The sequence below is a fragment of the Anolis sagrei genome, chromosome 5 (assembly GCF_037176765.1).
Source record: "Anolis sagrei isolate rAnoSag1 chromosome 5, rAnoSag1.mat, whole genome shotgun sequence".
Taxonomy (NCBI): domain Eukaryota; kingdom Metazoa; phylum Chordata; class Lepidosauria; order Squamata; family Dactyloidae; genus Anolis; species Anolis sagrei.
Window position 1 is genome coordinate 119,716,485 of NC_090025.1, and position 22,186 is coordinate 119,738,670.

At 41.7% G+C, this 22,186-nt stretch overlaps 2 protein-coding genes across 2 annotated transcripts in view; one reads left to right on the top strand and one right to left on the bottom strand.

The window, feature by feature from the left end:
* Positions 1–1,167, bottom strand: part of CERK (ceramide kinase) — a 52,646-nt gene extending 51,479 nt beyond the window's left edge. Inside the window, exon 1 of the mRNA XM_060777813.2 lies at positions 801–1,167. Coding sequence (XP_060633796.2) covers positions 801–993 — 193 coding nt within the window. The 5' untranslated portion in view covers positions 994–1,167. The remainder of the gene's footprint in view (positions 1–800) is intronic.
* Positions 1,168–8,623: 7,456 nt separating this feature from the next.
* TBC1D22A (TBC1 domain family member 22A) overlaps positions 8,624–22,186 on the top strand; it is a 170,198-nt gene continuing 156,635 nt past the window's right edge. The window contains exon 1 of the mRNA XM_060777812.2: positions 8,624–8,908. Within this exon, the coding sequence (XP_060633795.2) occupies positions 8,847–8,908 (62 nt within the window). The 5' untranslated portion in view covers positions 8,624–8,846. The remainder of the gene's footprint in view (positions 8,909–22,186) is intronic.

The window sequence follows — 22,186 nt, forward strand, 5'->3', positions numbered from 1 at the left end:
CCTTTCAGTCAGGAAGTTCAGCAGCTCAGTGGTTTAACCCGCTGTGCCACCAGGGAGCCCAAAACATGGTACAAAATGACTTTCTTTGCTATGTGCCTAGGCCGCATAGGAAACACCAACAAATTGAGTGTCTAGATGTGGATCCCCAAGTCGTCTCAGTACACTTTTTGTTCCTGGATCATAAATATCATTTCCTAATTGGTTCTATCATTAAAACATGGGGGGAAAGTGTATTAACCTGCAAAAAACGTTTTTGGGGAACATCCTGTGGAACGTTCTGTAATAGTTTTTCAATGAATATATCACTGAGCTTCAACCGATTCTATATAGTTGTCACCCACTAAAAAAAAGAGAAGTTCTTGGAGTATAACAAGTCACCTTCAAAGGAAGTACCGCACAATTAAACAGGAAATAACACTTTCAAACCAGGCACAGAACTTTTTGTTGAATTTTTGTTGTTATGTAGAGCAAGCATGGGCCAACTTGGGCCCTCTAGGTGTTTTGGACTTCAACTCCCACCATTCCTAACAGCCTCAGGCCCTTTCCTTTTCACCCTCAGCCGCTTAAGCGGCTGAGGGTGAAAAGGAAAGGGCCTGAGGCTGTTAGGAATGGTGGGAGTTGAAGTCCAAAACACCTAGAGGGCCCAAGCTGGCCCATACTTGATGAAGATGCAAGACTCCTGGATGCTTGGCCTGTTGGGGAAGGGAAAGCACTCTGCACATGCTCAGAGGCACGCTTTGTAGGCGATCGCCTTGGGCAGACAATGTCCCTGGGAAGCCAGCCATCCCGCCGCTTCTCACCTCTGCTGGCGGCCCGTCGCGGGCAGGGCTCCGGGTCCCTCCAGGACAAGAGGCCCCGCTCTCGGTCTAGGGCGACCTCCCAGAGGCGCTGCCCCAGGACCAGCCGGGAGGAGAGGCGCTCCCGCCGGCCAGCCGGGGGGGTTCCCCCGCCCCTGGCGGGCGCGCTCCCTTCAGAGGACCCGCGGCTGCTCATCCTGGGGCGGCATGGTCGGGGCCGGGCGGGCGGGCGGGCCCCGGGAGCCGGAGCGGTGGGCGGCCCAGCGGCAGCGCCCACGGAGCCCGTCCGGCTGCTGATGGGGATGGCTCCGAATCGGTTATCCTTCAGAATAGTGCAGCTCCGCTCCCAGGGCGCATGCGCGGGGAAGGCTCCCCGCGCATGCGCCCTGGGAGCGGGGCTGCCAATTCAGGGTGCCTTCCTTCTCTGCCCTCCTCTCTGGCAAGGAAAGGCATCTTCGCATGAAGACACTGGGCCCTTCCACACACCTATATAACCCAGAATATCAAGGCAGATCATCCACAATGTCTGCTTTGAATTATCTGAGGGCCCTTCCAGACACCTCTATATCCCAGAATATCAAGGCAAAAAATCCCACATTATCTGAGTGTGGAGTCAAATAACCCAGTTCAAAGCAGATATTGTGGGATTTTCTGCCTTGATATTCTGGGATATAGGGCTGTGTGGAAAGGTCCTCAGATAACTTAGGGCCCTTCCAACAGCCCTATAGCCCAGAATATCAAGGCAGAAAATCCCACAATATATGTTTTGAACTGGGTCATCTGAGAGACCTTTTACACAGCCCTATATCCCAGAATATCAAGGCAGAAAATCCCACAATATATGTTTTGAACTGGGTCATCTGAGAGACCTTTCACACAGCCCTATATCCCAGAATATCAAGGCAGAAAATCCCACATTATCTGCTTTGAATTGGGTTATGTGAGGGCCCTTCCAGACCGCCCCATAACCCAGAATATCAAGACAGATCATCCACAATGTCTGCTTTGAACTGGGTTATCTGAGGGCCCTTCCAGACAGCCCTATATCCCAGAATATCAAGGCAAAAAATCCCACATTATCTGAGTGTGGAGTCAAATAACCCAGTTCAAAGCAGATATTGTGGGATTTTCTGCCTTGATATTCTGGGATATAGGGCTGTGTGGAAAGGTCCTCAGATAACTTAGGGCCCTTCCAACAGCCCTATAGCCCAGAATATCAAGGCAGAAAATCCCACAATATATGTTTTGAACTGGGTCATCTGAGAGACCTTTTACACAGCCCTATATCCCAGAATATCAAGGCAGAAAATCCCACAATATATGTTTTGAACTGGGTCATCTGAGAGACCTTTCACACAGCCCTATATCCCAGAATATCAAGGCAGAAAATCCCACATTATCTGCTTTGAACTGGGTGATCTATGGTCCCTTCCACACAGCCCTATATCCCAGAATATCAAGGCAGACAATCCCACAATATCTGGTTTGAACTGGGTTATGTGAGTCCACACACAGTTAATGTGGAGATTTCTGCCTTGATATTCTGGGATATAGGACTGTCTGGAACAGGGGCAGCTCAATCCATTATGCAAAGTAAGCATTCGTAGTATAGTTGATTTTGCCCAGGGGCACTCTTGAGGCGCTCTTGGGGGAAATAGACCTTGACATATGCGAGTTGTAGTTACTGGGATGTATAGTTCACCTACAATCAAAGAGCATTCTGAACTCCACCAATGATGGAATTGAACCAAATATGGCACACAGAACTCCCATGACAAACAGAAAATATATATCAGTGATTTTTTTTGGGGGGGGGGGCGCCAAAATACTGTTTGCTTACCACTGAAAATTACCTAGGGCCGCCTCTGGTCTGGAAGGGCCCTATGTCTACACTGCCATATAATCCAGATCAATGTGGATTTTATACAGCTCTGCGGAAGGGGCCTTTGTTGCCGAGACCTTTCCCTCATTGGAGTCCTACTGCATGGAAAGGGGTTAGACTCAGGGCCCTTCCACACAGCCATATATCCCCAAATATCAAGGCAGATCACCCACAATATCTGCTTTGAACCGGGTTATCTGAGTCAACATTGTCATTTATTCCAGTTTAAAGCAGAAAATGTGAGAATTTATTCAGGTGTGTTGAAGGGGCCTCAGATAACCTAGTTCCCTTCCAGACAGGCCCTATATCCCAGGATCTGATCCCAGGCTTTCTGTTTATCCCAGATTATCTGGCAGTATGGACTGGGGGCTCTTCAACACAGCCCTATATCCCAGAATATCAAGGCAGGAAATCCCACATTATCCAAGTGTGGACTCAGATAACACAGTTCAAAGTAGATATTGTGGGATTTTCTGCCTTTATATTCTGGGATATAGGGCTGTGTGGAAGTGCCCTCATATCCAATTGGGATTACCTTGGATCAGATCCTGGGTTATAGGACTTTTCTGGAAGGGCCACCAGTTCAAATCAGATATTATGGATTATCTGCCTTGATATTCTAGGGCTCCTTCCACACAGCTGAATAAAACACCACATTTTCTGCTTTGAGCTGGAATATATGGCAGTGTGGACTCAGATAAGCCAGTTCAAAGCAGATATTGGGCAGGTTTCTGCCTTGATATTTCTGGGTTATGTGGCTGTATGGAAAGACCCAAAGGCCCCATCCACGTCATGAAAGCTGAATCTGCAGCCCCATCTACACTGCACGATAAACTCCGGATTATCTGCTTTGAACTAGATTATATGGCATTGTAGATTCATATAATCCAGTTCAAAGTGGATAATCTGGATTTTATCTTGCAGTGTAGATGTGGCCCGCATTACACCATATAACACGATTTTGTTCCCTGGGGTAATAAAAGTCATTTTCCTAATTGGTTCTGTCATAACAATCATGGAAAAGTTTTGTTAAACTGCATATTGTGCAGTCTGCAGATTAAAGGGTTTAAAATGGCATTATTTTCATTCAGGTGAATTCCAAACTTTTGCATTTTCAAGTAAAAGAAGGATACAAATTACCATTATATATCTAACCAACCCTATATTTGAACCCAAATGCTACAAATGGATAAAAAATAACCCAGTAATGTGTCGTTTTTGCGAGATATGCAAGTCTATGTCAGATCACTATCACAAATTAGTCCCCAAATGTGATCCTCCATCATGTTTTCATTGTCAGTTTCCCTGATGGCGACCATTGAAATGAAAGGATGTCTTGATGAAAGCACTGTCCTTGGTCCTCTGAACAGGCACCCTTGTTCTCTTTAAATCTGCCAAGATGAGCATCAAGGATATGTATTTTTAAAGACATTCTGCAGTCCATTTTGCTATAATCTTTTACCAGAGTCAGAAAAACAAAGTTTCTGGAGTATAATAACTACTTTCAAAGTAAGGATTGCACAATTAAGCAGGAATTAACACTTTCAAACCAATAATATTTTTCAGATTTTTTTAACGTTGTGTTATTATATGGTCAGAATCTGTACTGAACATATAATGCATTCAAACTGCATCATAAGATAGTGTAGATGGGGGCCAAGTCTCCCTTGTCTGAAATGCTCAGGACCGAAAATGTTTTGGATATAGATACTGTAGATATAAGGAGAATATCTTGGATATGGGACCCAAGTCCGAACTCAAAATTTATTTATGTTTCATATATATATATATATATATATACACACACATATAATGAAATAGCTAATCCATGTATTGTGAAAAAAGCTCTAAATTCACCCTTAGCCTAAAGTTCACTAGATATGTTTAAAATGCACATATATTGGGCTCTTGAATCTCCTGGGGTTTAGTTTGTGGACCATCTGTGGACGATCAAGTACCGTGATACACAATGGTGTAGTAACCACTGTCTATTACACTATGTAACAAAATTTGAAAAACAAATTCCTGGTTTGAAAGTATTATCTCCTGCTTAATTATGCAGAACTCACTTTAAGAGTAGTTGTTCTACTCCAGGAACTTCATTTTTGTGGTTGCCACAAACTATGTTGAATTGATTGAGACTCTATGAGATATTCATTGAAAAACTATATTATTATTATTATTATTATTATTATTATTATTATTATTAGTTTATTTATATCCCACTTTTTCTCTCCATAGAGAGACTCAAAGTGGCTTACAAGTAAAAGGATTTCAATACAACTTAAAATACACAAGTATACACATATTAAAACAGTATTAAAGGTAAAGGTAGTCCCCTGACATTAAGTCCAGTCATGTCTGACTCTGGGGTGTGGTGCTCATCTCCATTTCTAAGCCGAAGAGCCAGCGTTGTCCGTAGACACTTCCAAGGTCATGTGGCCGGCATGACTGCATGGAGCGCCGTTATTAAACAACATTAATATTAAAACATTCCAGGTTAAAACCATAAAAGCACATAAAGTCACATCACAAAGTCACAGCAGCCCTTGATGGTCTTAAATATCTTCATTTTTAAAAGCCTGCCTAAATAAAAAGGTTTTAGCCTTCAGCTGGAAGGACAGCAGGGAGGGGGCTATTCAGGCTTCTCCAGGCTGGGAGTTACAGAGTCGAGGGGCAGCCACTGAGAAGGCCCTCTCTCTCATTCCCATGAACTGAGCTTAAGATAGAGATAGGACTGAGTGAAGGGTCTCTCCTGAAAATCTCTGAGCCCGGGCAGGTTCGTACAAGGAGACAGGGGCAGGCATGTTGTCTGGACCCAGGCCTTATAGGGCTTTAAAGGTTATAATCAGCACTTTGAATTGTGCCTGGCAACAGACTGACAGCCAGTGGAGCTGCTGCAATTTGGGGGGGGGGGGTGTCCACTCCCTGTAGCCAGCCCTAGTTAGCAACCTGGCTGCAGCTCTTTGGACCAGCTGAAGTTTGTGAACACTCTTCAGAGGCAGTCTCACATACAGCAGGGGTCCCCTAGCAGCACCTTCTGGGTATAAAGCCCTAAACGGTTCCGGCACAGCTTACCTTTCTGTACTTATCTCCTCCTATGAACCATCATGGAGATTTAGATCTTCTGGGGAGGCTCTGATCCTGGTCCTGCCTCCTTCACAGGTGCATGTGATGGGAACGAGATAGGGCCTTCTCAGTGGTAGCCCCTCAGCTGCAAAACAGCCCCCCCTCAGTGATATTAGACCAGCTTCCTCCCTCCTGGCCTTCAGAAAGAAAGTGAAAATCAGGCTCTAGGGTCAAGCCTTTGGAGATTAATCTATAGTGCAATAGTAGCCTCAAAATATGTGCAATTGATCTTTGGAGCAGTCCCGGATTATTATTGAGAATTGTGTGATTTTAATATTGAATAATGAATGGTTTATATGTTTTAATGTGCATTTATTTTTAATTTTTAACTTAAGTGTATTCTAAATGTTTGTTGTCCAAATGCATTGAACAGCTGTCATATGTAAAACCGCCTTGAGTCCCCTTCAGTGTAGAGATAGGCGGGATACAAATAGAGTAAATAAATAAATCAATCAATAAATAATGTGGGATGCCATTCAGATGCCTCTGATCCATTGCCAGGCCTGAAACCAGATTGAAATGGCTCTAGAAAATCTGTCTTATTCAGAAATTCCTGGAGTTGGGAGCAAAATATCTTGCAGTTTGTCCCGTAAAAACAAAGTTTGTGCAGTTTAATAAACATTTCCCATGTTTTAATGTTAGAACCAATTAGGAAACAACATTTCTATCCCAGGAACAAAAAGCGTGTTACATAATGTTATGCAAAGTGGCAAAATCAAAGATAATATCAAAAATAGCCTGGTGATAGTATGATAGCTGGGTCCAGAAGCTCCGAGCGTTATGGAGAAGCCGCAAAGGTGGCTGTGAATAAGGGAAGCGAGGGGGCAGAGAGAGAGCGAGGAGAGTGAAGGAAGGATAGAAAGAAGGGGACGCTTAAGGTAAGGGTTAGGGCATGGGTTAGGGTTAGGATAAAGGTTAGGGGTTACGGTTAGGGTACGGTTTCGGTTTAGGATAAGGGTTAGGGTAAGGGGTTAGGCTTAGGCTTACGGTACGGTTCAGGGTTAGGGTTTCACCATTAAAGAACTCTTACATTCCTTCTATATTATCTGTCTCCGGCTTGTCTCTCTTGTGCAAACAGCGCTCCCGAAGGAGCGATGCAGCATCTCCATAATGCCTGGAGCTTCTGGACCCAGCTATCATACTATTACCAGTAGCAGTTCCAGGGCCAGAGAAGCAGATGGTGGAAACAGAAGAACGGCCTGCCTCAGGGGAGCGTGCTCGCTCCATCCATGTTCAACATCTACACAAATGACCAGCCACTGCCAGAGGGGACAGAGAGTTTCATCTATGCTGATGATTGTGCCATTACCGCTCAAGCAGGGAGCTTTGAGATGGTTGAACAGAAGCTCTCCGAAGCTCTAGGTGCTCTAACTGTCTATTACAGGGAAAACCAACTGATCCCTAATCCATTTAAAACACAGACATGTGTCTTTCACCTTAAGAACAGACAAGCATCCCTAGCTCTGAGGATTACCTGGGAAGGAATCCCACTGTAGCATTGCAGCGCACCCAAATACCTGGGAGTCACTCTGGACCGTTCACTGACCTAAAAGAAGCACTGCCTGAAAATCAAACAAAAAGTGGGTGCTAGAAACAATATCATACGAAAGCTGACTGGCACAACCTGGGGATCACAACCAGATACAGTGAAGACATCTGCCCTTGCGCTATGCTACTCTGCTGCTGAGTACGCATGCCCAGTGTGGAACACATCTCACCACACTAAAACAGTGGATGTGGCTCTTAATGAGACATGCCGCATTATCACAGGGTGTCTGCGCCCTACACCACTGGAGCAATTACACTGCTTAGCCGGTATTGCACCACCTGACATCCGCCGGGAAGTTGCAGCCAATAGTGAAAGGACCAAGACAGAGACATCTCCAGCTCATCCCTTGTTTGGGTATCAGCCAGCACGTCAACGACTTAAATCAAGAAAGAGTTTTCTTAGATCTACAGAGACACTCTCTGGAACACCTCAGCAAGCGAGAGCTCAAAAGTGGCAGGCTCAAACCCAGCACCTCAATCCGTGGGTGATACCAGATGAAAGACTCCCCCCTGGGCACACAGAAGACTGGGCGACTTGGAAGGCGCTGAACAGACTGTGCTCTGGCACCAATCTTAAGAAATGGGGTTACAGGGTGGAATTCTCAGCATGCGAGTGTGGAGAAGAGCAAACGACTGATCACCTGCTGCAATGCACCCTGAGCCCTGCCACATGCACAATGGAGGACCTTCTTGCGGCAACACCAGAGGCACTCCAAGTGGCCAGATACTGGTCAAAGGACATTTAATCAGCTACCAAGTTTGCAAAATTTGTGTTGTTGTTGTTTTTAATCTGTTGGTTTGTTTTGTTCGGTTAGAAATGTTATACAATGTTCTGGTTGTGAATGACACGATAAATAAAACCAGTAGCAGTTTCAGAATTTGGAAGGAATGTTTTCAAGTTGTGGGTAGTGGAATCCGTGTATGTAGAATCGGTGGATACGGAGGGCCGACTGTTCCTTGGACTGTCAAAAAGCAAAGGTGTCACTATCAGCGCCTATGTCGACAATATCGAAATCCGGAGTTCTTTTGGTTTGTTTATAACAGCGATTCCCTAACTTTCCCCCTTTTGGACTCCATCTCCCATAATTCCTGACTGTTGGACTCACTGGCCGGCGCTTCTGGGAGTTGAAGTCCAAAAATGTCTTAAGTGGCACAATCATGATGAAGCCTACTTCACCTTTAACTCGCCGGTCCTGATTGGGCCGCTTGTGGAATCCCTTCCGCAGTGTTCCCGTTTCCTATTGGCTGCAAGTCGCAGCCGAGTCTAGGCAGCCAATGGGGAGAGGGAGTGTTCGGGAGGTGCCAAGATGGCAGCGCGCTGCTCTCTGAGAGAGTGAAAGCAAGCCGAAGGGAGTAAATCCCTCCAAGTTCGGCCTCGGAGGGGAAGGAAGGGCGGCCTAGCTGCCTGAGGCGTCGGCCTCGTCGTCCTCCCCGCCCCGGACGGTGGCAGCTCCGCTTTGGGGAAGGAAGAGCGATGAAGTGATGGGAAGATGGCGAGCGAGAGCGGGAGGAAGCAGTTCTGGAAGCGGAATGCCTCCCGGGTACCGGGCAGGTAAGTGAGAGGAAAGGAAGGAAGTCACACTCTCTCAGCCTCAGAGGAGGCGATGGCAAACCTCTCCTGATCAATTCTTGCCAAGGAACCCTGTGGCAACGTCGTCATTCTCCAGAAATACCTCGATGGCAGGCCATAACAAATAAGAAGGGTGTTTCTGTGCGTGACACTGGCTTCTGTTAAGACTGGAGTTCTTTTTATCTAAACTCCATCTGATCATGGGGAGCATTCTAAGTATGAACTCACAGTTGTGGCATTTAACATTCCTCAGGTTGAATAAGGGTGGTTGGAAGCAGCTGGAAGGGTTGCTCATACTTTTGAAAGTGCTTCTTAACTTTTAACTGGCCTGATTTGATATGTACAGGTTGAACACTCCTTATCTCCACTCCCAGCATCACATAGGTGGCTGATAATCATTTTGCTTTCTGATGGTTCAGTGTACAAAATTATTGGAAATATTTTGTGATATTATCGATGAATTTAATCTTTAGACCCAGGCTCCATCTCCAAGATTTTCTTATTATAAACATGTATACAAATGCAAGTATTCCAAAAGCTAAAATAACTTTGATCCCACTTTGATAATGGTATAAATAGGTACAAAGTTCAATAAAGGGCAGTTTTTGCTGATCGTGTTTCTTTACTAGCCACTATTATTATTTGTGCGGGCTGTGGTGACACAGTGGATTAAACCACTAAGCTGCAAAACTTGCTGACTGGAAGGTAGGCAGTTTGAATTCGCAGGACAGGGTGAGCTTCCCGTTAGCCCCAGCGTCTGCCAACCTAGTGGTTCGAAACATGCAAATGTGAGTAGAGTAATAGGTACCGCTTTGGCAGGAAGGTAACGTCACTCCATGCAGTCATGCCAGCCACATGACCTAGGAGGTGTCTATGGACAACGCCGGCCCTTTGGCTTAGAAATGGAGGTGTGCACCACCCCCAGAGTCAGACTCAACTAGACTTAATGTCAAGGGGAAACCTTTACCCATGATTATTACTGAGATTAATTTTGTTATGAGTTAAAGAAAACCAGGTTGTGCTGTTGAAGGCTGTCATGGCCAGAATCACTTGGTTGCTTTGAGTTTTTTGGGATGTATGGCCATGTTCCAGTAGCATTCTCTCCTGACAGTTCACCAACATCTGTGGCTGACATCTTCAGCCTTCTAAACATGCTGGCCACAGATGCAGGTGAAATTTCAGGAGAGGGCATGCTACTGGAATATGGCCATACAGCCCGAAAAACTCACAGCAACCCATAATACAGGTTGCTTCAAAACGATGAACCCAATTTCAAAGCAGTATAATTCACCATGGCAACTGTTACAGTTACACAAGAAGTTACAAAGAATTTAATGAGTTATCAACTTTTACTATCCATTTTGAGCAATAAACAAATCTTAAAATTAACTCTGCAAATAGAGGATATCTCACTGGGCCTTATGTTGTGAGATCACCATCTCATGAATGACTTAGGCTAGGGGCAGTTTGTGTGCTGGAAGAAGCATCTAGTGGAAACCATTTGAAATCCCCCCCTTTCAAGATGTAATAGTTTCATTCATGGGCAATTTGTGGTTACAGAGAAATAGCTTTTTCAAGTTGAGTCCATCTTTTTGAAACACCCTGTAATGATCTGCGCCATGTGACAAATAAGTAGGGTGTGCTGCTGTTGTCAAGTAAACACTCAATTCCTGTTCTTATTTACTTCCACCTTCAACTCTAAACCACCACATTACACGCACTTCTTTGCCATTTAGGCAAAGTTCTTTTCTGCGTTATGAGTTTGGTTTTCTTCCAAGAGTCAGGGTTATCTGTTTTTAATAAGCTGAAGTTAGAGGAGAACTTTCATTTCTTGTATTTATCATATTTACTTCATGATTCATTGTTCAGATATTTAGTTGCCCTACAAGGTGTCGCAGGATTCCTTGTTCAGTCTGTTGGTATCCCCAAAAAATTGCCAATGTGTATTTCCATTAATCATGTCGAAAACAGTGCAATTAACAGAGTAATTCTAAAAACTAGTCCTGTCCTATCTTGCTAAATCAGAAGGCAGGTCTAGTATATTATCTCAGTGTTTGTGTGGACCTTCATAGTCTAATTTTACAGTGTTGTATTTCCCAGCTAATTATTCATATTTCTTTGTAAAATCTCTTTGTGTGGTCATACCATCTTCATTGGAGAAATGCAATAATTTTTGTTAACATAGAGCATGTTTAATGTATTGTCGAAGGCTTTCATGGCCGGAATTACTGGGTTGTTGTAGGTTTTTCGGGCTATATGGCCAAGCATTCTCTCTTGATGTTTCGCCTGTATCTATGGCAGGCAACCCCCAGTGGTTCAGTGGGTTAAACTGCTGGGCTGTTGAACTTGCTGATGAAAAGATCAGCAGTTCGAATCCAGGGAGTGGGTGAACTTTCACTGTTAGGCCCTGCTTCTGCCAACCTAGCAGTTCAAAAACATGCAAAGGTGAGTAGATCCATAAGTACCACTTCTATGGGAAAGTGACCGCTCTCCATGCAGTCATGCTGGCCACATGACCTTGTAGGCATCTATGGATGCCAGCTCTTTGGCTTAGAAATGGAGATGAGCACCCCCCCCCCCCCCCCGAGTCAGAAATGGCTAGACTTTATGATAAGGGGAAACCTTTATGTCTTATAAATGCATATAGGACCCTGCACTATAATGTCTTTTAAATCAGTGCTTTTCAGGCAATCTGATGATGAGCTGTTTTATTTCCTGATTTGTTTGTGCATGCTTTCCAAGCTTCCTGTTGACTTACGGTAACCCTACAATTTTCATACGGTTTTCTTAGGCAAGGTGTATTCAGAGATATGCAGTCTAGAGCACCTTATTTTCTCTGGCATTCCTCCCTCCAAGTACTAACTAAGCCTGACTGTTATCTTTTAAAATTAAATTGGATAAAGTTCTCTTCAGGCACTGGTAACAAGTTTGTGTCCACTGGCTACAAGTGTTTCTTTCTTTCCTGGTCCATGCAGTCCTGAAGTAATCAACTCCACTCCAAACACTATTTTTATGGTTATGTGCCTTCAAGTCCTTTCCAAGTTATGCTGAACTGAAGGCAAACTGATCACAGGCTTTCCTTGGCAAGATTATACTTAATGGTTTACCCACTGGCCTTTCACCAGGGATATACGTAAAATTGATGCTAAGGCTGTAATTTCATACCTGGGTGTTAGCTCCATTCAGAACAGTACACATGCTTCTATTTAAACATTTTTGGTATAGGATTGTTTTGCAAGTCTACGTCAATGATTACAGCTCAAATTCTTTCCCCTCACCAACTATCACACACCTGTAGAGCGGTTTAGTATAATTTTAAAATACAGTACAACATGGGCTGTATTAGGAGTTGGAAGTAAAATGAAGTACGCATGCCCCTTTTGAGGGATATATGTGTTGTGCACACTCATATAAATATACAGTATATTTCTGTTTAATAAAATTCAGATTTCACTATATGGTATTGGAATACTGTAAGTTTACAATTTAAATTTGAGGCTTTATAAGTTTTTCCATGATATCAAATTCAAGTTTGGGCAGACGGTGTTGCATAATAATTATGCCAGCCTGTTATTTATCATAGTGATTTATGTGTTCTTGAAATTCTGCCCAAATGCAAAAAACAAAAAACAAAAAACAAACAAAAAAAGAAAAAAGAAAAAAAAAAAGAAAAAAAGGCATTTTTATTAAGGCATATAGCAGGGCTCAAGGCAACAAAACTTCTGAAAGAGCAATCTTCATTTCACCTTTTGCAGGACATATTTTGGTAGGATGTTTTTGGCAGGATGTAGTTGGGAAATGTGTGATCCTCCAATATTGTTGACTTGCATCTTCCATTATCTCTCCATGTTGACTATACTGATGAGAATTGATGGGTGTTTCTGCCAGAAGGTGCCCATCCCTGCCTTCAAATATGATGCTCAACACAAATATTGATACATTGTCTAGCCCGGCGTGTTTGTTTGTGTCTTTATTTATTTATTTATTTATTTATGTCATTTCTACCCCGCCTTTCTTTACCCCGGAGGTAACTCAAGGCAGCTTACAAGTAGACAACCATATGAAGCCATAGAATATATACAATTACAAATATATAAACAGAATTATAAAATACATTAAAACAGTTTAAAAACGTATAAAACAATACATTAAGAGTTAATCACATGATCCATTAAACATAGTCCGGCCGTTCCAGATAGTCAGTGCACATCAGTTCCATATCTTTCTATTTCTCAAGTTCTCCCAATGCTTGGTCACAAATCAAGGTTTTTACTTTCTTATGGAAGGTCAGGAGAGAGGAGGCTAATCTGATGTCCCTGGGGAGGGAATTCCACAGCTGGGAGGAGGGCACTACTGAGAAGGCCCTGTCTCTCCTGCGAAGAAGGCGGGACCGAGAGCAGGGCCTCCCCAGGCAATCTTAAACTCTGAGATGGTTCATAGGATGAGATACGTTCAGACAGGTACACTGGGCCAGAACTGTTTAGGGCTTTATAGGCGGAAGCCAGCACTTTGAATTGTGCTCGGTAGCAGACCGGCAGCCAGTGGAGCTGACGTAACAGGGAGGTGGTTTGCTCCCAGTACGCCGCTCCAGTGAGCAACCTGGCTGCCACCGTTGGACCAATTGAAGCTTCAAACAGTCTTCAAAGGCAGCCCCACATAGAGTGCATTTTGCTTTTGCTGAGAACCCATTTACCTCTTTTGTGGTGCTTCTGTTTCTTGAGTCATGGCAAAATAACAGCAATTATTAATACCAAACTGCATTATAAGGAAATTCTTCGGTGGCACATCTTGGGTCAATAAAATATTTTAACTTGATCTCTCATAGACCAAACCACATTCCTTTTCTTCCACCTACACTTTGTGCTATTACTTACCTTAATGTTCTGGACATTTTCTCCTCAGCTCTGTCCAGGCTACAGCTATTGTTAGGATTGTGTGTATATAGAAAGTTCTTACTCTGTACTGATGATATTGTTATGATTATTTATCTATTATGTCTGTTCAGTTGGCCTTCCATATCCATGGATTCTGCATTCACTGATTCAATCATCCACCGCTTGAAAACACTCCCCCTAAAAATATACCACTTGATTTTGTCATTTGATATAAGAGACACCATTTTACTATGCCACTCTATGAATTGAACTTGCAGATCCCTGGATTTTGGTATCTACAGGGGATCCTTGAACCAAAGCCAAGCAGATATGAAGTGCCTCCTGTACTCTGTTTTTCCACCAAGTTGGCATATGTGGGTCTCCTCTTCACTAGATTATCTTCTGAACAGAATCTCTGTGAGGTAGATCAGACTGGAAGAGTGAGTTTGGGCCAAGGTCATTCAGTAGTTTTATAGATGAGCAGGGGAATTCAAAGCTGAATTTAAATCCCTAGTCCCACGTTCTATCCATTTGCCACAGTGTTCCTCCAGTGCTAAATTATTGTTTCTTTCTACAAATAATAGATGCACACTTCCTGCCCCTTTCAGAGTTGAGAGGGCAGCCCTAGACAACTGTTAAGAGTTCCATTAAAGTGAATTGTGGATATCTGTCCCATTTAGCAGGAAAATTCTTAGAAGTGTAGTCCAAAGATAGTAGTTTTCTTTTTCTCTGCTCTTTTAACTATTCCATGTTGGTATTCAGATGAATGATCAGTAGGTGGGTCTTGGTGCAGATATTTAAATTTCCAGTTTTTTTTCTTCATGTCAGGAGCGACTTGAGAAACTGCAAGTCACTTCTGGTGTGAGAGAATTGGCTGTCTGCGAGGACATTGCCCAGGGGATGCCCAGATATTTTGATGTTTTACCATCCTCGTGGGAGGCTTCTCTCATGTCCCCACATGAAGAGTTGGAGTTGTGCTGCATCAGGATGAATTATTGGAAGTTAGTCTTTTGAGTTTCCATCTGGAACAAACTGCTCTTCTTAGTTGCAGAGACAACCACTAGCTAAGGTCCTTGGGGCCCATTTTTAGGTTTTGTGCCTACCATTGACAATTCATATCTGCTTGATCAAACCCTAGACTGTGAGTCATACTTCTTATATGTTTAGCTTTTTTTAGAAGTAGATCTTCTGCAAATGGTGAAAAGACATATATTTGCCATAGGACATGGTTTTGCTTACATATGCATATTGTATTTAATATGCTTAGTTTTGCGATTGGTTCCTGTAGAGGAAACACAGACTTAAATAACAATTAGGCTTGTTCATTATCTCTCAGTGCACCTCATTGTGAGAAGGAAACGGCATTAATTTGAGGGAACACACATTCTCATAAATATGTTGGAATGAAACCCTCATCAAGCCTTCTAGCAATCTGTTTGCATATGATTTCATTGCTTACTGTTTCCTGTATGTATGGTCTGGTGTGCAGCTTCCTTTACTCTGTGGTTTCTGAGAAGTTATAAAAGGGGCTGCAGACCACGTGCTCTCTCTCTCTCTCCTTTTCATGATGTGAACTGCTGATAGCTATTTTGTTACAAGAGAGATGCCCCAGCCAGCTGGCACAGGGAACAACCTCAAATATATTTGAAACTGGACTAATAAGTTTTTGTACCTTTGTATGCTGAACACATGAAAGTTGTGAGCAAACCAAACATGTTATTTCCATCAAAGTGTACTTCATTTTTGTCTCTTTAGTGCATGATATGAAACAAGTTGTTTTATGGGACTTTTTGGGCGCTGATTAAAAAAAGATTCTAAAACTCTGCTGTTTTTATGCACTGGCAAATCTCTGTTTTCTAGACACATCGGAGATTGCCCGTTATTCAGTCTAACAACTGAAACCATTGCCTAGCATAATTATATTATAAATATATACAAGAGGAGATTCTGCTCTACGGGGTTTTTGATTCTTCTCTAAAAGGCTATATTCTCTAATAGAATATCTAGTTTGATGTTGATTCTGCCCATCTAGGCTTGGTACTGGATGTTATTGGTCAGAAAGGAGCATAAAGGATTTCTAGTTCAATTACTCGTGGCTCAGGGAACATGGTTTTCCTGAGTTCTGGTATAGTCTTCCATAGTTTTATCTTCACTGTTTACTTCTTTTATCCTGTTTCCTCATTCAGTCCTGAGTTCTGATATGTCCCATGATCTCTTTGCATATGGCACATGTGGACAGAGCAGTGCTTATTTATGTAAAAGTGGCACTTCGATGGGACTTTTACTCCTGTAATTGGCCTAGATACTTCCACCCCCTGAGTTTCTACACATGCCACTTGGCCTCATTTTTGGGTGCAATCAAGTTTAGAGAAATGACTCATAGAGAGAGATGATTGATGACATCCTCAGATATCAGCAATACATTGCAATATCCAGTTCAGATGTTTACAGGTCCAGTCTTATTATTTGGCCGGGTAAGACAATGGCCTCAAGCAGCACATGTGGATACATCAACTTGCACATCACCCCTTCCACTTGAGTCCTGCCACTCTTACCTGGTTTTGGAGGAGAGAGTTTTTGTACCACACTATTTGTGCTAACCTTTGGTTATGGTGAAGCATGCCATCCATTATTAAAGTCAAGATCATTTGACAGTCCAGTTGACCTCTGTGACTGGAATACAAGAGAACACCATATTGCTCATTGCTTCCAGTAGCAAAATGTATTTAGGTAGCCCTGGATGGAGAGGTGCTGGAGACTGTTCCTTCCCTAATAGATACTAAAACAGTGGTTTTTGGCCTACAACTCCCAGAAATCCCAGCCAGTTTACCAGCTGTTAGGATTTCTGGGAGTTGAAGGCCAAAAACACTGTACTAAAACAAGGCAAATCAGTGAATTATACAAGGACACAAAATAATACTCTTTTGGGAAATTGACATATTGGTCTCATAGGATCCTTGGCTCTATTATAATGAATTTTTGACTTTCAACATTTTAGTGTGAGGAGTTGCTGGGTTAGGTTATTGGTAGGGTTTCTCCAGCCTTGGCAGAAAAAGTATAAAATGAAAGAATGCTGGTGGTTCGCAACAGACACTTAGGAAGACTGCAGAGAGAAATTCATATTGTCTTCATATATTGAAAACAATTCTCAGTCCCTTCCTGCTGATCAACAGGCAGAAAATGTAAGTGCCTAAGAAAAATCCTTGGAGCAAGGAATGGCATCTTTCATACCGAAAGCTCTTTAGAACCATTTTTTTAGCCTTCCTTTAAAATAACATGATGATTATTGGAAATGGTCTCATCTAGGGAGGTGGAAAGCCCCTAAACACATTCTGATGGCTTGTCAAGAGGGATTCTTGGCTCCCAGCTTCTTATTTGTGCCATTCTCATTTTAAGTGAAAGGCAATTGAGGGAAAGTTATTGACATAACAGAGGTCTGGGAATGAATCCAGGAGATAATTTGCTTTCCTGTGGATGCAAATATCACACTCTGATATGATCCCCTGAGATTTAAGCAACAGCCTTTTTTCCTTTTCAAAGCATGCAAGTGCTCTAAAGAGGCAGAATGTAAAGGGAATCAATACAGAAGTAACTGCTTATGGATTTAACAGGACTTTTTTATTAGAATCAGATGCTGTTTTTTCAGTCTTCAAGAAGCCAAGTGCATCTAAATTAATGTAGCCATACAACTATTTCAGACTTACATTCAGAAATGTTTAATAGCCCATCTGTCTAACACATGCTTTAGCCCAACTTACCTATGTTGTCTGTTTGTGGATCCAAATAAAGAAAAGAGAAACAATAAACTTATGTGAAACTTACTTGGTCTGGCAGCCTGGAGATTATTCCCTGTTGACACACTTCTAACAACAACAACAACAACAACAACAACAACAACAACAAGCTTTATATTCTGCCCTTCTCCCCTAGGGGACTCAGAGTGAATTGCAACATTTACATACATAGGCAAACATTCAATGCCTTTACAATAATATACAATGAGACACACAAACCCAAACAAAGGCAGAGGCTTCTCCTTGCATTTCCGGCTTCTGAAGGCGATGCTCATCTTTGGCGCTGGGGAGGTGCTTTCTCCATTTTCAAGCCAAGGAGCCTACTGTCACCTCCAGGTTGTGTAGCTGGCAAGATTCTTTGGAGCGTCTCCTTACCTTTTTCTGCTGGAGTGATACTTATTTATCTACTCACATTTGCATGTTTTCAAACTGCAGGTTGGCAGGATCTGGAGCTGACAGATGAGAGTTCACTCTGTCTTGTGGATTTGAACTATCAACCTTCAGGCCAGTAGTTCAGCAGTACAAGGGTTTAACTCATTGTGCCACAGCAATAAAATGCCTTGAATTGCTGTGTCTATTGCTGCTACCTTTGTATCAATATATGTAAAAATAAAACCTTTAGAGGATATTATGCTGGAATTTGCTTCCATTATTTATAGGGCATTGCTTTTCTTCTATTAATACTTTGGAGATTCTTTACAATACCATAATAGAGCACTATGGTGTCCAACAAAGACTGTCTACACAGCTAAGATTATTCTGCATTGTATTTGCATGCCCTTTGACTATCCTGGGATGGCAAAGGCTGTCTGAATTAAAAATCTATTCTTCCCCTTGGTCAGCTATTTTTAAAATGTCCCAATTTCTCGTTCTTCTCCCCAACTTCCCTCTTTAACTCCAGCATGCTTCAGAGGCTGCAGGCTGAATTCAAAATGCAAAAATAGTTTGGTTTCAATCTGGGGAGGGAGGAGGGCAGGAAAAAGGAAATATGCCCTTCCCAGTAGGCATAGACAAAGGTAAACTGCTGCAGTCTGTCTTGGTTCTTCCTTGTTAATAACTTTAGCTATCTTGATCACACCCTGCTCTTACCTATGAATTGCTGAAGGTTTTGTGTTTGTCTATGGAAGGGTCATTCAGCAGACATGCTTTCCAGGAATTATTAAAATATTCCAATAGCCAGGAACCATTTGTTTTATTACTTCCTTTTGATTGTGGCAGAGCAATTTTGGAGATGTTGCCTCCAAATTGTTTTTGGCATAGTTTCTCTTGCAGCGCAATTCAAAAGTAAATCACAGTGTAGTCAGCAAAGCCGAGCCCTTGATAAGTACAGTACAACCTCTGCATGTGTAGGACTAGTGTCCACAGTTTTATGTATCCATATCCGACAAATATATATCCTTTCTAGGTACTTTCTAGGACCTCCAGCATGTCTGTATGGTATTATTAGCCCAGAGGCCATTCTTTCCAGTAGGGTTCACTATTATTTGTGGTTTCACATATCCATGGGAAGTTCAGGAACATATCCTCTGCAGATACAGAGGTAAGATTGTATCTCCAGGACTGCGGTCTTAATTGTTTCAGAGTAAGTTTGTATGAAGAATGAGAAAGCATTGGCTTCCTTTCATTTTTTTGTTTTGTACCACTATACAATTATTATAAAATTAAAAGAGGTGGAGAGAAAGAGGGAATGAATAATTTTAAAGCTTCTGCCCTCCTATCCCATCCCGAAAACTGATATTGGGATACTGAAGAAACACTGTTCAGAAGCCATGAAGAGGTTGTCACAAATTCTCCAGCCATGGAAATACGTTATATATTTTTAGTTCTCTACAGAACTGCATGAAATCATTAATGCAAATTTTGATAACAAGATTGATCTTGACATATTCTTAATGCCTCTAATTTTTTACATCAACAGCTGATTGGATTCAAATGTATTCTTCAAGTATCTCACCAGTATCAATTTACTGAAAGAATATATGATTAAATTCTCTTTTTAAAAATGCACTATGTAGAATTTGAGTGTCTTTGGGAAAGTATAAGAATCTAGGCTTCTCTTTGCTCACAGAAGGTTAGTTTGTTGTTACCTTGTTTTTAAAGACTGAAAAACTGAGTATGTATGTAGGAAGCATTGTTTGTTTCTATTTTCAGCAATCCTATTAGTCATGCAGCATTTGAAAAGCAATCTGAAAAATTACCTGATTGCTAAATGAATGGCATTCAAGGGAAATGCACATTTTCATGATTAAATTGTGATATATTTCAAACCAAAGGGAGGAATTGCAAGGCACTTTGGATGTTGTTGAATGAGAACTCCCATCAGACTTAGCCAGCATAGCCAATAATGAGACCTACTAGTTCACCATCATAGGGAGGGTGACAAAATCCCCATTCCTGATTTAAATGTTTTACCTTGCTGATGAAATGCAGAAAGAAAATGGAGTATTTTATCTCTTCGATGTCAAGTAACGATTGAGGTTGCAGGAATTATTATGTCTAGAATATGATTACAAGTAAAGTTGAACCTAAATGTTTTGAACGCATGCTGCTTACGCTAGAAATGAAGTACTGATGATTAAGTAGATCTCTTCACAGGATTAAAGAGCTAATCAATTGATCTTCGCGGGCTTTAGGTTTTCTGTGTGATTTGAGGTTGTACTAGAGGTGGCTAGTAAATATAGAGAAGATGCTAATGCTATTATCCATGGCTAATTCATACAATTTAATCCATTTATTCTATCTTTGCTTAGTCTGAGAATGTGCTTAATCTATTAGAGGCCTGTTTCTTTTCTCATTATTTTTTCTAGAATAAGCAACTTGATTAGGATTCAAGGGGATATCACTGAAGGTGTGAAGTGGCTGTGGTTCTGACAGCCCAGTGATAAACTAAATGCTTTACATTCTATGCAATTGATAATACAGGTAGGCTACTTACTTTCCTATCTAGACTTTATTGCTGCTTGTTATTTTCTTTCCAGTTAGGAGCTAAATATATGGGGAGACCAAGTATGGTCAAGTACACCAACATCTAAAATGTTGAAAACAATACATTCTGTAAAACAATGATTGAAACTCAGTGTCAAAACTTCAAACAGATTGTACATGCCTTCTTTTTATTTATTTTTTAAATAATGTGCCCGTTTCTGCTGTACTGAACTGTTAAATGTGTATTCTTTTGAAATTACATTCTTATAACCCATTCTATGTGTATTTGCTTTGATCTATACACGCATTATAATGTGAGTGGCTCACTGTAAACTTTGGTGATAAGTTGCAGTCATTTTCTAGAGAGATGAGATGTAGTTTATTGAGATATACCAGCCGTGCATTGCTTTTCTAAACAATATCTCTTATCTCTCAGTTCTTGTGGGTTTTTTCGGGCTATATGGCCATGTTCTAGAGGCATTTCTCCTGACATTTCGCCTGCATCTGTGGCAAGCTTCCTCAGAGGTGAGGTCTGCTGGAGCTGGGAAAAAGGGGTTTATATATCTGTGGAATGACCAGGGTGAGACAAAAGGCTTTTGTAAGTTGGGCTACATGTGAATCTTTTCAACTTGGACAATACAATATCTCTTATATCTCTGGGAATTCAGCATAAGGCTAAATAGTATTTCACCCTTGAGATACTAAAAAATCAGGACTATTCACTGGAAATGAAGAAAAGGATAATATATCTAGACTGTACAGGAAAATAGACTGTACAGGAAAACTGGTAATATTTTGGGGTTTTCTTAGAATATAATCTTTGTTGCCCTATGGTAGTGTATTTATATTTAGCATTTTGTATTGTTATTTTTGTTGAAGTAAAGTAATAAAAATAAGTATCAAGTTGACTATATTACTTACTCCCAATTGGTAAACATTTTATGCATTGGGACCCAATGGCTATTATGGTAGGTTTCCCTTCTGTTGCAATGTAACCATTGGTGTGGTGTTCTTGCCTTGTAGCTCGGCTTAAGCACTGTATCCATAGTTGCAGCGGAAAATAGATTGGCAGTGACAATATGGACCTCTGAGGCAAGATATTAGAGAACGGTAGAGCCTTATCCCCATGTGAGGACTGTGCCTTTCATGACTGACAGATACTCCATGAAAGTCTTGCACTGATTAGTTCATTATTTTTATTCCTTATACAGTGATAAGTGTATATTCGATTGTGATCAAGATTTGAAGGGATAAGTTGAGGGCAGGTTTTGGAATCAAAATGTCAGATTTGGATATGACCCCTGTATTAGTCTCCTTGTGGAGAGAAAAAGCAGGGTATAAATAAACATACATACATACATACATACTACTACTACTACTACTACTAATAATAATAATAATAATATGTTGAGGATCATTTTGTAAAGAGTGGACAGCTGCTTCAGGCATGTTACCACCACTGTCATTACCCTGTTCAGGCACATATAGACCAGAAGCAGTACTGCAGCAGAGATGAGGCAGGGGATGGGTGGGTGTGGGCTGGGTTCTGTGCTTTTTAAGGGTTTTTCAGGATGGAGTAAACTCTTGCCTTTCATCTCTCTATTCATAGAAGGCTATTGTTCCTTTTTTATAAGAGTTAAAGTATAGTACTTACATTTTTATTTTTT